Source organism: Sitophilus oryzae, unplaced genomic scaffold (genome assembly GCF_002938485.1).
Source record: "Sitophilus oryzae breed Bouriz unplaced genomic scaffold, Soryzae_2.0 scaffold_1067_pilon_pilon, whole genome shotgun sequence".
NCBI classification, from domain to species: domain Eukaryota; kingdom Metazoa; phylum Arthropoda; class Insecta; order Coleoptera; family Curculionidae; genus Sitophilus; species Sitophilus oryzae.
The window spans coordinates 46640-61394 of NW_022145690.1; the positions used below are offsets into that span (position 1 = coordinate 46640).

General features: G+C 32.1%; 1 protein-coding gene and 1 long non-coding RNA gene across 2 annotated transcripts in view; one reads left to right on the plus strand and one right to left on the minus strand.

Moving 5' to 3' along the window:
• Positions 1-14755, minus strand: part of LOC115880029 (lysosome membrane protein 2-like) — a 167190-nt gene that overhangs the window by 30846 nt on the left and 121589 nt on the right. Inside the window, exons 4-5 of the mRNA XM_030897144.1 lie at positions 12040-12200; positions 11621-11918 (exon numbers count right to left, since the gene is read on the minus strand). Coding sequence (XP_030753004.1) covers positions 11621-11918; positions 12040-12200 — 459 coding nt within the window. The remainder of the gene's footprint in view (positions 1-11620; positions 11919-12039; positions 12201-14755) is intronic.
• Positions 870-1518, plus strand: LOC115879349. The gene is made up of 3 exons (XR_004049699.1): positions 870-986; positions 1226-1302; positions 1411-1518. It is a non-coding gene; the product is annotated as an uncharacterized LOC115879349 (long non-coding RNA).

The following is a 14755-nucleotide window of genomic DNA, read 5'->3' on the forward strand; positions in this document are numbered from 1 at the left end:
ATTTTCCATAGTAAAAAAGTTACAGCGATTTGTTAAAAATGCATATTTTTGAAAAACACCCCGTAACTCCGAAACGGTTACAGATATCGATATGCGGTTTTCACCATCATGTTTTTGACAAAAATTGAGCTCCAGACACCGATATTAGTTTTTGTCTATCTCTGATAGAAAAGGGTGTTTCCATTTAAAAGCGTCGAATTTGACCCACCCTGTAAAATCAATAGGGGAACCAATATTTGAACACTTTAAAATTTGAATGGGATTTCCTATATTTCCAACGACGATGCACCACCCGGTATATTGTTAAGGCTAACAATCTAACAATAAAATGCCACTTGGGTGATAAAATTCAAAATGAATGATTAATCTTCCTAAAGTTTGTCATTGAAAACAAATTCACATTTTTGTGAACCTCATTAACGCCACCTGTAGTATCCCCCAGTACTACATGGACATGAATATAATAAATTTTACGAAACATATCCACATAATTCTATATTTTGCTAAGTTCTAGACTAAAAACATCCAAAATTTAAAAAAAAGTGAGTTATTTTCCATAAAAAATAATTAATTACTACTCCAAAAACCACATTTTTACATATTTCTATGATTTTCTACAAAATATTTGTTAAATAACATTATTAATTTGAATAATACAAACAACTCTTACCTATTCCAGCCTATTCTAAAAATATTTAACTTCGAAAACAATCTTTCATTAAAATTTACGTTATATAACTACAAATCGTCAGTAACATTTGTCTGTTCTAACAACATAACGACAATACATTCTTCTTTGGGTCGTCAAACAGTCACAGCATACTACAAAATATCAACAATTTTGCCAGTGATGAAAAATCGGCCGGGCAAGTGTCTTGTCAAAAATTATTTTGTTCTTTTTCACGATATTTTTGTAGAAATACTCGTACTTAGTAGCTTTTTTGATAAAATTATCCTCCTGGAACTCTGTTATGTCTATTAAAGCGGTAAGTTTATCGAAATACTTATTTATTTACCGTATTTTTACTATTTTTTTGTCGATTTTTTACCATATTCCGCGAAGTGTCATTGTTTTTGTTTTCCGTCGGCAGCAAGCGCCAGCGTTTTCATGGCAACGCGCGATCAAAAATTTCTGCCGATCAACCGCTAAAAATTATCGATATCTTTAAAATCTCACTATTTTATTTAATCTCGATTTTAATTAATTTTATGTTTTATCTTGCAGGAGAGATATTTTGATGATTATACAGGAGAAAATGGTATTTAAGCTAGAAGATGGAGCATTTCTCTTATATGATAAAGGTAATAAACAATATATTTTAGCATTTTTTGCTATAGGTAGTTTTATTTATCTTGTTTAAGTAAAAGACTGAAATATTATTTTAATTGTATCTTTTTCGTTTTCTTTAGGTTCGTGCAAGTTTAATTATGTTACCAAGGAGTGAACCATGGAATCACGTGAATAAAAACGACAAATAAACTGCATTCACTGAAATAATTTTTGTTAAAGCGAGATACACAGAGGTAATTTTTTTGGTTTTTAATAGGGAACTTACCTAAAAAAATTAAATTAAGTTTTCTTTGTTAGAAATTGTGGTAAACTGAAAAAAAATGGACACTTGTTTTTAATTTTTTCCTAGTTCGATTATTTCGAAAGTTACAAGAGTTTTTGTTTTTTATATATAGATATACTGAGCGTGGCGTGACGTCATACACCACGCGTGACCAATTTTTTCAAAACGTTATATTTCCGTCAATATTCATCGTACGAAAAAAATAAAAAATACGTGTCTATTTATTTTCCATTGTCTATCAAAATTAATAATATTTTTTTAGGTAAGTTCGCCATTTTTTCGTGACTAAATTTGATATATGAATCTTTAAGGGTCCCTAAAAATTAAGAAATCGCAAATAATTCTTTATGCCTTTGACCTAAAAGTTTTTTTTAATAATTTTAAAGTCATATTTTAAAACAGGATAAACAAAAATACAGGGTGAGTAAAACACAATCTTCACTTAGGTATGCTACTGAAATAAATGCTATACAGGGTTGTTCACCACATACGACACGGAGTATTGTAGCTAAACAATTAGATTTTTACAAATTGTAAGTTTTGGGTTCGTTGAAGGACTATTAGAGCTACAATTTAAAAATACTTTTACAAGATACAGAGTGTCCCAAATAAATAAAAAATATCAAAGTTGTATTTTTTAAATGGAACACCCTGTATATTATTGCATTTTTAGTTTCTTCGATTAAAATAAAGGTAAATTTGATTAAGGTTTATTACACTTAAACCTTACCGTTTTTGAAATATTTTCAATTTTGTGAAATTGCAGTATAAATTTTAAGGCTTCATTTCCCCGAGGGTATCAAAGTTTTTAATACTAAATATTTACTGAAGTTTATTTATTGATCAGTTATTGTGTTGCATTAATAAAAATTATACTACCTTATATAGAGTGGTCTAAAAATTTATTTTAAATAATTACTAGCTTTAAACGGCAATAACTTGTTTAATTTAAATGGAACACCCTGTATATTTTATGAGAATCAGATGCACAATTTAATTGTCTATCAAATTGTAATATACCACTTTTTACCTATCCCTTCAAGTTTTCGTAGAAAATGCATTTTCTTATAATTTGAACCTCATTTACTATGTTTTTAAAACAACAAATGTACAAAATGTATAATTTTTATTAAAACGATAATATTACTAGCCCATTTTAAGCAAAAAGAAAACTATTTAAATCTTTATAAAAGAGTATACCACTAATTAAATATATAAAACAAAAAATATAAAAACGGCGTCAGCGATGGCTATGAAATGAAGATCGCTGTCATTTTATATGTAAAATTATATGGTAAATGTCATCTCCAAGCCAACTGGACCCCATTTTTTTTCGATCATACGATACCACCAGTATTTCCGCCCAAATATTAATTAATTACATACTTAATTGTGTTCGTTAATAAATTATTCTAAATAAATGTGGATTTGAATCAGAAATCAATATAATAATAAGTTATGAAAATGAACGTCTCTGTTGTTATAAATAAGCATTTGTCAAAAAGTGAAATATCATTTTTAAGGTGTTAGTTTTTTACCACACTGTCTAATACATATACATAATTCAGTTTTTTAGTATTTGGAGCAATTATTATTAATCAACGCAAATAGTCAATTAATGTAGTTTGAATACTGGAATCATATTAATTGGTCCTCTTTAACAAATATTTACACAGTTTTTTTTATTTTTTAATGAAATTAAAGAACTATATCGACAATATTTGTATCTGTACTCTTTAAACATTTGGTACATCTTTAAAAATAATCTAAAATGTCAGTATTCCATGGGTATATTGATAAATGAGTTCTAAATTACATGAAAATGCATTTTCTACGGAAACTTGAAGAGATAGGTAATAAATGGTATAATACAATTTGATAGACAATTATATTGTGCATCTGATTCTCATAAAATATACAGGGTGCTCCATTTAAATTAAACAAGTTATTGCCGTTTAAAGCTAATAATTATTTAAAATAAATATTTAGACTCTCTATATAAGGTAGTAAAATTTTTATTATTGCAACATAATAACTGATCAATAAATAAACTTCAGTAAACATTTAGTATTAAAAACTTTGATACCCTCGGAGAAATGAAGTCTTAAAATTTATACTGCAATTTCACAAAATTGAAAATATTATCCAAACCAAAAACGGTAAGGTTTAAGTGTAATAAACCTTAATCAAATTTACCTTTATTTTAATCGTAGAGACTAAAAATGCAATAATATACAGGGTGTTCCATTCAAAAAATACAACTTTGATATTTTTTATTTATTTGGGACCCTCTGTCTCTTGTAAAAATATTTCTAAATTGTAGCTCTAATAGTCCTTCAACGAACCCAACTGATGGCTCCCCTGCTAATTTTACAGCGAAGTTGTAAAAGGTTTTTTTTAAAGATATGCTGAATATACATACGTAAAGGTTATAGCCGGATTAATATGGGAAATCTACCCTCTCGGTTTTTTTGACTTACACTCAGGGGATCGATTTGGTGTCGAATCAAAATAATTCACCTAAATTTTTAGCTCTTTAACACAAACGGTTTTCGAGATTTTCAAAAAAAACTGTCTTTTCAATTTTATTTTTATTTTTATAGTAAAATTCAAAATTAATTAATGATAATTTTTTTCTAATTCTTAGAAGTCTAAGACAAAAAAAATAATATGATCATAATCCTTAAACGAAAAGCGAATTTTAGCGGACGAAAGAAAATTAAAATCTTCATTTTTTCAACCTTTGTGAAATATGTCACTCCTAAAAATCGTCAGAAAATGTATTTTATACTCTTTTACACTCAGGAATTTTTTGAAGTGGTGGAACAATATGAAAAAAAAAAATAAAAACTCATTTTCTTTCTAAATTTTTTTTTCTAAAATCTTCTCGGACTCATTTTTTATAATAATCTTCATGTTTATTTCTGGTAAGAATGTATTTTTAATGAAAAAATATTTTCTACCCACTTTTTTAAACTAAACAAAAATATAAGTTAGTTAAAACAGAAGATTTTAGTAATAATGAGGTTTTAATTTTTTTCATATTGTTCCACCACTTCAAAAAATTCTAACAAATTCCTGAGTGTAAAGAAGCATAAAAGACATTTTCTGACGATTTTTAGGGAGTGACATATTTCACAAAGGTTAAAAAAATTAAGATTTTAATTTTCTTTCCTCCGCTAAAAATCGGCTTTTCGTTTAAGAATCATGATCATATTTTTTCATGTCTTAAACTCGAGCTTAAACTTCAAAGTCTACGAATTTTGAAACAAAACAAGAATGAGACAAAAATGTCGCAGAGATGTATTGGAATTTGTCGCAATTTTGTCGTAAAACATGAATGTTTCTGTCTTGTCGTTGTTTTGTCCCCTTGGTCTGGTCCCGACATATGATTTTATCATTGTCAAATGTAATTTGTTGTGCTGTCTAACTACTACGTTATAGTACCTACGTATTGTGTCCCGAAATGAATTTTTGTAACTTAAAACTGGTTCGAACGGGCCTAAAGTTTAGAAAATACAACTTGACATGACAAAATTGTAGGATCACAAGTTAACATTTGGTTGACGCGTTGGCATTTGTCTGGTTTCACATTGTTCGCGAATTTTACTTGGAAGATATTTATGTGAAAGCGAAAGCAGATATGTTTGTTGATTATAATCTATACTAATATATAAAATCCATAAGAGACTGACATACTGATTAATCACGATCCTGCTCAAACCACTCAACGTAAGAAACTTAATTTTCTAATACAGGTTGATTTTAAGGTGTAGAGGTTCGATAAGAAGGGATTTTTCGAAATTTCAGTTCCAAGAGGGTGAAACCACCTTTCAAATATTACAATATTTTTCATTTAAAAAACGGTCAAGTTTCCGAAAAAACGCTTAAACACGTATATTTTCCTTTTTTTACATATTTTAAGATTTTTTAAAAATGTATACAGGGTGTTTCGAAAAATCTGGTCATTGATTAATCACGATCCTGCTTAAAGCGCTTGACGTAAAAAGCTGATTTTTGGAAAACAGATTGACTTTAGAGTGTAGACGTTCGATAAGAAGGGATTTTTCGAAGCTCGAATTCTAAGGGTGTGAAACTCCCTAAATCCCTAAAATATTAAAATAATTTTTATTTAAAAACCGGTGAGTTTTTCGGAAAAACTCTTAAACACGTACTCGTATATTTTATTTTGTTGTTTTACATATTTTAAGAGTTTTTATAAATTTATACAGGGTGTTTCATAAAATATGACCATTGAGTAATCACGATTCTGCTTAAACTGCTTGACGTTTAAAGCTGATATTTGGCAAACGGATTGACTGTGGGGTGTAGGGGTTCGATAATGAGGGGTTTCTCGAATCTCAAATTCCAAGAGGGTGAAAATGTCCCGCAAATATTACAAGATTTGTTATTTAAAAAACGGTTAGTCTTTCGGAAAAATGCTTGTACAACCATAATTTATTTGTTTTTTTTTACATATTTTGAAATTTTTTTAAAAAATCATACAGGGTGTTCCTAAAAATTTGGGTAATTTCTTAACCACGATTCTGCTTAAACTGCTTGACGTAAAAAGCTTATTTTTGGCAAACGGATTTTTCGAAAGTCAAATTCCAACGAGATGAAACTACCCCTCAAATATTACCAAGTTATATAATAATATCGCCATATTGTTTTTTCTCATGCTGACATAAATGTGAGAACATTTTATCCAGTTTGTATGTTAATGGAAAGTCTTGCTTTCCTTTATCATCACCATTACAAATGATTAATTCGACGCGAACGAAGTCGCTGGTATACGCTAGTCTCAATTATATTATTAAAATGAAAAATCATATCTACAAGATTTAAATCATTTTATTAATATTTCAAAGTGCAATCTTGATCTTGTTCTTTTATCTCTCAAGCACAGCCTTCCAGAAACAACAGAGCAAAGAAAAGTGGTAAACTTAAAGCAATTGTATGTGAGTGTGTACTAGATTTTAATTGCTTGTCGACGACTAAATGTGTACGTAGAAATCGTGAATCATCAAATCAGATTGTGGCAATGGGTCACGCGAAACATTTGTGAAACAGTTTTCTAAAATAAAGACAAAACTTATGTTCTATCAATATCGGATAATTACTTTAGTTATCTGTAACTTTCTATCAAGTTTTCAGCAAATTACCAACACCAACAAGTATGTTTTTTAGCCTTTTTTTAATTAAAAATTAGAATCCTTATCTCTCTACACCAAAATATTATTTGAACAAGAGTTTAAAACACCCTGTGGAATATTTAAACAGAGTAACGAATTTAAAAAGCGCTCAGTCATCAAGGTGCATGTTTTTTCGATAGTCTGTTTTTTGATTAATCTAAATACTTACTAGTTTTATTTTTACTGGATATTATGGCTTTTGCAAATGACAGTAAATATTTCTGACTCAATAATTTGTAGTTATTAATAATTAATTATTATTAATTATATTATTAGTAATTATAATTACATCCGATACGCTACTGAAGCAGGTAAGTCAGATTGACGTATTTAAATTCTTTGACATTTAATATTTGACAAGTAGTAAATAAAAGCAAAATTGCAAGAAAAAATATATAATTAGCTAATTTTAAGTGAATGAAATGATCGGTTTACTACACGTATTTATACTATACAGGGTAGTCCGAACTGTATTCAGGAAACTTCTTCAGCATATTTTGCAGATAAAAATAAGTAAAAAAGTTCGTATAAATGTATGTTCTAAAACGCTTACTTTGGGAGATACAGGGTATAGAAGTTTCATTTTTATTTCAATTTTTTTCCATATAATTTCTGAAGTAACGTCACTATTTGGATGAAAATTTGTGTCTGGTTGTTTTTCGACATGATAAATTTGATTTTGTTGTTAATATGACTCCAATTTGTAGAGGGCGCCACCTACATGTGTTTGTTTTAACTGTTTTGAAGAGTAATAACTTTTCTCGTACCTGTATAAAACTACTGAGTGAAAAAATATACATTTCCGTGACTTTTTACGTAAAAAATGTCTCTTGGTAAAAATCGCTACGAACAACCGTTCTCAAGATAGTTAGAATTGAAATAGTCAATACATGTCATTATTAACATAATACCGTATGATCGAAAAAAAATGGCGTCCAGTTGGCTGGGAAATGACGATCGATGACATTTCCCATATAAATTTACATATAAAATGACAGCGATCTTCATTTCATAGCCATCGCTGACGCCGTTTTTTCTCGATCATACGGTATAAACACGTTGAGTAGGTAATTATCTTACTGAAAGAATAAATTTGGGAAATTTTTATTTTTTTAAAACAATCATAAATTTTTCTTCGAAAAAATTATGATAAACAGTTTCTGTTGAACTTTTGGCATAAAAACATTTCAAATTTATGATTCAGTCTAATAACTATTTAGTGAACATGTTTAATTTATATCAACGATGACAGGTATTGATAATTTCGATTCCAAATATCTCGAGAACCATTAGTAGCGGTTTTTACCAAGAGGCCTTTTTTACGTAAAAACGTCATAAATGTATATTTTTTTACTCAGTAGTTTTATACAGGTACGGACGAAAAGTTATTGCTCTCGAAACCAGTTAAAAATATGTAGGTGGCGCCCTCTACAAGTAGGAGTCATCATCATCATTATCATCATTTAGCTTATACCGTCCACTGCTGAACAAAAGCCTCCCTTAACTCTAGCCATTTCCTTCTATTTTGTGCCACTTGAATCCAGTTTCCAGCCACCCTCTTAATGTCATCTGTCCATCGACTAGGAGGCCGTCCTCTGCTTCTATAGGCCTCGTGTCTCGGTCTCCATTCCACAAGTCTCTTTGTCCACCGTCCATCTGTCATCGTGAAAAGTTACTCCATTATTTCCCTCGATTTTTGACCAAGATCTACCGCACGCTACACAACCAACTAGTTTACAGTCTTTTTCGATAAATCGCAATAGTGTCACTGTTAATTTAAATTCTGCCAATTTCCTTCGAGATTTACTACCCCTAAACAACTAACAGTTGTAGAGTAAATAATAAATAACATAAAATAAGCTCATTAAAGACTGACAAATCCACAAAACTTCAAATTCAAATGTGTAATTGTATTAAAATATATTACTGCTTTTAATTATTTTTTAATAATTTATAATATATTAGCTTTCATAAGAATGCCATGTAAATTTAAATATACATTTTGTTTCTTTATTGTTGGAAACAGAGGTAATGAGAAACACCGTTTACAATTTCAAAGCGAGTGATTCTAATTAATTATTATTCAGTTTGTCACCTGTGGCGTGCGCCAACCATGATACACTAGAATACTAATTGACATAAATTAAACACCACGCTGATTTATATTGTATTTAAAAAACTCATTATAAGTTAGTGGGTAAAAAACAAGGTAAATCTATATAATTAGAATTAGTGTGATCGTAATTTTTTACTTAAAAAATTATAAGCAGAAGACATCATCATCATCGTTTCCAGCTTATTCAACCATTTCCAATTATGTTGTTGCCTCCCTCACATATTTAGATACTTTCTTTGTAGTTGGGCCCATTGTTGTCTATACGGGCCCAAGTTATCACTGCTAATTTCCTAATATCATGGTCCCTCCCATCTCAGGTTTGGCCTTCTTCTAGGTCTCTTAATTCCTCGTGGGTACCATGCTGTAATTTTTGTGGTTCATCCTTCTTGCCAGGTGTCCTGCCCATTGCCACTTCAGGGATTTGATTCCTGTGGATGGCATCTATTACCTGCGTCTTTTGTCGTATCCACTCTATTCTTTTACGGTTTTTCTTGGTTATTCCCAGCATATTTCATTCCATTGAACGTTGTGCGACCTGCAGTTTCCTTATAATGTCCGTTTTAAGTGTCCAGGTTTCGCATGCATATAGGTCATGACTGGTAGTACACATTGGTCGAATGTTTTCTTCTTTAGATAAAGTGACATTCTAGAGTTGAATCATTTCCATAAGTACTCCATGCTAACATAATTCTTCTGTTGATTTCTGGCAGTAGAGATCCCGAGCTGTGTATTAGATGTCCCAAATATGTACTCTACTATTTCAAGTGTTGTGTTATTACAGTTGAGGGTTGGAACCTTTGGTGTTACACAGCGAAATAAAAACACTAAATCACCACAATACACCAAAAACACTTTTACTTTTACACTGGACGCGCGTTTCGCTAACCATGTTAGCATCATCAGCAGATGATTATAAACTCAGTTTAATAATCAGTTATAATTTAACTCAGTTTAATAATCACTTATAATCATCTGCTGATGATGCTAACATGGTTAGCGAAACGCGCGTCCAGTGTAAAAGTAAAAGTGTTTTTGGTGTATTGTGGTGATTTAGTGTTTTTATTTTGCTGTTGTGTTATTTATTAGAATGTATTTTCTGTCCACTAGCTCGTTGCACATTACTTTAATTTTTGCTAAATTAATTTTGAGAACCGATTTATTGCTGGCTGTTTTTAGTTCGTTAATTTGTGCTTGTATAGTTCTTCAGGACTACAAGAGTAATAAATTTATGAGTAAAGTAACATAAATGCATGAGATCGAGATTTTGAGTCTTTTTACTTTTTAATTCTAACCAAAAAATGATCTAGACAATTTTTTCTTATTATGATTTATTAGCAATTAGAATATTTGCAAGGAAATTCTATGGGCTAAATGTTTTTTACTCCGAGTTTGAATGACTTCTTTGACGTTTGACGGAATTTTTAAGTCTTCATGTAGAGTATGACTGGAGACATACCATGGTGCGTCTGTTATCATCCGTAGAATTTTAGACTGGCTCCTTTGTATTATGGCTATACAGGGTGGCCCATCGAAAACGTTCCGCAAGGCATAACGGCCAGGATATTTATTTTTTCAAAAAATCCAAAAACACGTCAATTTTGTTTGTGAGGGGGACAACTTTTGCCCCAAAAATGATTGAAAAATCTTCAACCCTCTAAGCGGGGGTGTCATCCCCCAACTTTTTTCAAATGTGAAGGGGGTCAAGTGGCGCCGCAATGAAAAGAGCTTTCTATTCTCTATATTTCCCCGCTTCGTTTTTGAAAATCGGTCGAGTCATTGAGAAAATATGAAGGATTGAAATTTGAAAAGTTTATTTAAACATTTATCAGAGTGTTAGTTATTTTTTTTTATTTATTTTTTATTACGCATTTTTTCACTTGCCACAAGGTTGAACGATCAGGTGCGGTCTCAATATCGTTAAACTGACCCACAATAGAATTTCCAAAAATACCAGACCGCGACGATCAAAATCGTCTTCGTTGAGTTCTTGTACCAACTGAATTTTGTACGGGTGGAACTTGTGTTTTTTAATATCCTTTGAACACTTGCACGATACACGCCGGTCTCATTGGCTAATTTTCTTGTACTCAGCGTACAACTTAACAAGTATAGCTAGAGACGTGAGAAATATAAAATATATATTTGTCCAATCTTGGCAACTTGGCCCAATACGAATACCTCCATAGCTTCATTTACTACAGGATAGATACTTTTCCCTCTGCCTCTTTTTATTCATAACGGAACCAGTTTTGCGAAATTTTGCTACTAACTCTCGAACAATTTTGCCATAAAGGTGTTTGTCAGGATGGCGTTCATTGAATATCTGCGCAACCCGATTGCCACATTCATTATTTTTAAAATAAAGTTTGATTATTTCCACATTTTCTACAAGTGAGTACACCATAATTGTTAAAAAGTTTAACAATATTGAGAAGAACTTCAACGCACAAGTCACAGAACAGCTATCTAGCAACTACCGCACCTGATCGTTCAACCTTGTTGCAAGTGAGAAACTGCATAAACATAAGGACATAGAGTAGTGGTACTAGGACACTTATGGAACACCTGCATTTAGGCTGTAATTTTTAGATATATCCTCACCTATTCTGACTCTAAACATACTCTACCATTTAGGTAGGATTTCAATATCGAAAAGTAAGACATGGGAAGATAATTTTTAATTTTGTAAAGTAGTCCTGTATGCCATACTTTGTCGAAAGCCTGACTAGACTAACATTAAGAAACACTGATTTGCAATACTTTTTGTCCTCAAGAGTTTGAGTTATACTGCTGGTAATCCGATGTATCTGCTGAATAGTGGAATCTTTCTCGAAACCCAGACGAATAATATGAAAAACACTGCTTTGTGTTTTTGGAAGAGGAGTGGATAGCTGAGCTGCTTCCTGAAGGACACTGACTAAGGTCGCAACTGCTTCGTCTATTTCGTTAGTTGTTTTAAGACTTACTTTAATATTAACTTTGTTTTCAATTTTACTGCGGTAATCATCCCAGTTTGTTCTTCGATTGTGTAGTCTAGGAGTAGCGTCCTTATTATTAGACAAAAAATAATAAAAAAATGGTAAACATTATTAAATAAAAAAGTACTAATAAGCTAAAGAACAATTTGGTGAAAAATATACACAAAGTCACTTACTTGTAAACAAATGGTCCTATTTCTTGTAGTTTGGGTTTTTCTCCTTGCCTGAGGAAGCCGTCTGGATTCGAAACGTTGAAAATGTACACTTTGGTTAATCGAATCACTCCAGGTTTTTGCCAGTAGTGGAAACTAAACGATCCTTCTCTAAGTTTTAAATTCTGGAAAAAAAAATAGAAACGATAGTTAACTATAAGCGATAGCAATTAAACTTTTGGTCACGTAATCGAGGGCGCGATTTTTAAATTCATTGATGCCGACCACGGACATATTCGGCGCCGGACTGACTAACTGGAATTTAAATTTCCCGCTGGCGATTCAGGCGGTAGCTCTGCTGTAAAAAATGTCAAGTTGCCACATTTATTTATTTATTTCCAGACATTTTCGTTCGTTTTGACACATTACTTTTGTTTTACGCGTTTTTGGTTTAAATAAATAATGGTGTCATACTTTAAGCTTAAAAATGTTTACTAGCAGACCTGGCAGTCGAACAATGTTCTTTTTAGAACGTCTTTTAATACGAAGTGTACAAGATACGGTAATCGCAAAACATTTTCCGATGTGCGTCATCAATCATATCGAAATTGACACTAAAGCCTATTAACCTGACTAAATGAAATTTTGGCAAAAATGTCTAAATTTGTTGTATAATTTAAGATACCGAGCAGCTCTTCATTTTATTTTATAGAGTAAATGATTGTAACAGATATTTTATTTAGATTAAAGCTGCAAAAATTGCTTTAAAGCGATTTTTATTATCGCCATGTTGGTCACATTGCGTCGCGATCCGTAACGTGTCGTTTATTTTGATTATTTTTGACAATTACCATAATGTCAGTCATTATTTTGTATATCAATTTGTTGTTGAATCTTTAGGAGTAATTCTCGTTTTCTTTGCCGATTTTCGTAGTATTTTTTTAAATTGTACTTTTAAGCACAAACAATTCTTTTAAGAAGTAAATTTTCGAGTTTTTGTCTTGCATTTCTTGAAATTATGTGTTGAAAATAACCCGAAGCATTAAAACAGGCGAAGCAAAGGTTCTTTATTACCCTTGACTGCAGTCAGAGAGGCAAGTTTGATTGGTAAGCACATTATACCACTTTCAAAGTTATTTCTACTTATTTCGATTTGTAGCGAGTAACTGCTGACTTAAATTTAAATATATATTTATACTCTGAGTGTTAGTGACTACTGTTTTCCAATTTTACATTAAGATTCATCTCATAAATCCAAGACAATCTGGCAGCGCTGCCGCCATAGCTTGTCACTCAAAGGTGATGACGTGCATCGGAAATTGTTTTGCGATTACATTAGCTTAATAGCCCATGCAAAAACTCATAGCAACCTTGCTAGAATATTTTTTGGTCGGGAAAGCCGTAGTAATGGTTAAGTGCTTTGTGCTGTTAAGGAGGTGAGTTTTGTTGATGTAAATAATAACTGTTTATATGTTTATAATTAATTTATTTTTGTTTCGTGGGTAACGCGGGGCCGATAGAGCTTAATCATGTGACTAAAAGTTTAATCGGTATGAACTATAATTATCCAAAATCATAGAATATTTCATTTGAATTACGAGAGTAAAGCGGATTTTTGTATAAATGATCGTAAGTGGCAGGCTGCCTACGAATAGGCTGTGGAATAATTTAATTAGAAAATACGTGCAACGGACTCTCGAGGCTCAAAATACGGGCAACAGCCATTAAAAAAACTGACCGATAAAAGTAAAATATTGGTCAGAATGTCAGTAGCGTTTCCGGGTGTTACAATGAGCAGCGGCCAGGTAGAAGGTAAAGAAAAACAACGTTAATAGAAGTGCCTGGCCCGGTGAACACTTTTTATGGCTGAATGTGACTACGGTCGAGCTATCCGCCGAGCTGTTACGTAACCAAATTGCTCCAATAAATTTCTCCTCAAGAAATGGCGCTTTTATTATTTTCACGCGTGTATGGCGCGATCAGTGGCGGTTCGTCAGGGGCAAAAAAGGATTTATGGTTGATTAATAAGTTTTTTTTTCTAATAACAAGAGGTCGAAAAAATACTGCGACCTGTCAGGCCTATTGTGTTTGTCCCCTTTTTATATCTGCACCCATTCTCCTATCCCTGTACCCTGCACCAACTTATGCAGGTCCTTGATAGGATGGGAGCATAGTTCCTCCGGTTCTAGCCTAGCCTTCCCAAATAAAAAGGGTCGTTTGCGATCCAGAGCTTCGCAGTGACATATTATGTGCTCCGCTGTTTCAGGATCTTTATCGCAGAGTCTGCAGCGAAGATTTCCTTGATACAGGTTGAGCTTGTTCAAGTAACACTTGACAGCCATGTACCCTGTCAAGAGGCCTGTTGTAATCCGCACTTTATTCCTGCTAAACATTAGCAGTTCTTTTGTGGTTTTGGATCTAGCTCCTTGAATAAATGTCTTGTTGTGCCTGTGCCCCTTCTGTTAATAGAAGTAGAAGTAGAAATCCCTGATCCAGAGTTTTAGTGCACTACGGGCCATACATTTGGATATTCCCACTACTGGCTCTGGATCAAGATAGGATGCCGATGATTCTTGCCTAGCTAGTTCATCGGTTTTTTCGTTGCCTTGGGCGCCGCTGTGGCCAGGGGAACCCTGATTAATAAGTTAATCTTACCCTTAACATTAACCCTGAGAAATTATTCTTAATATCATGTCCTAAGGAAATGCATTCCATACTTCTTCAATTGGTCTTAAGAATA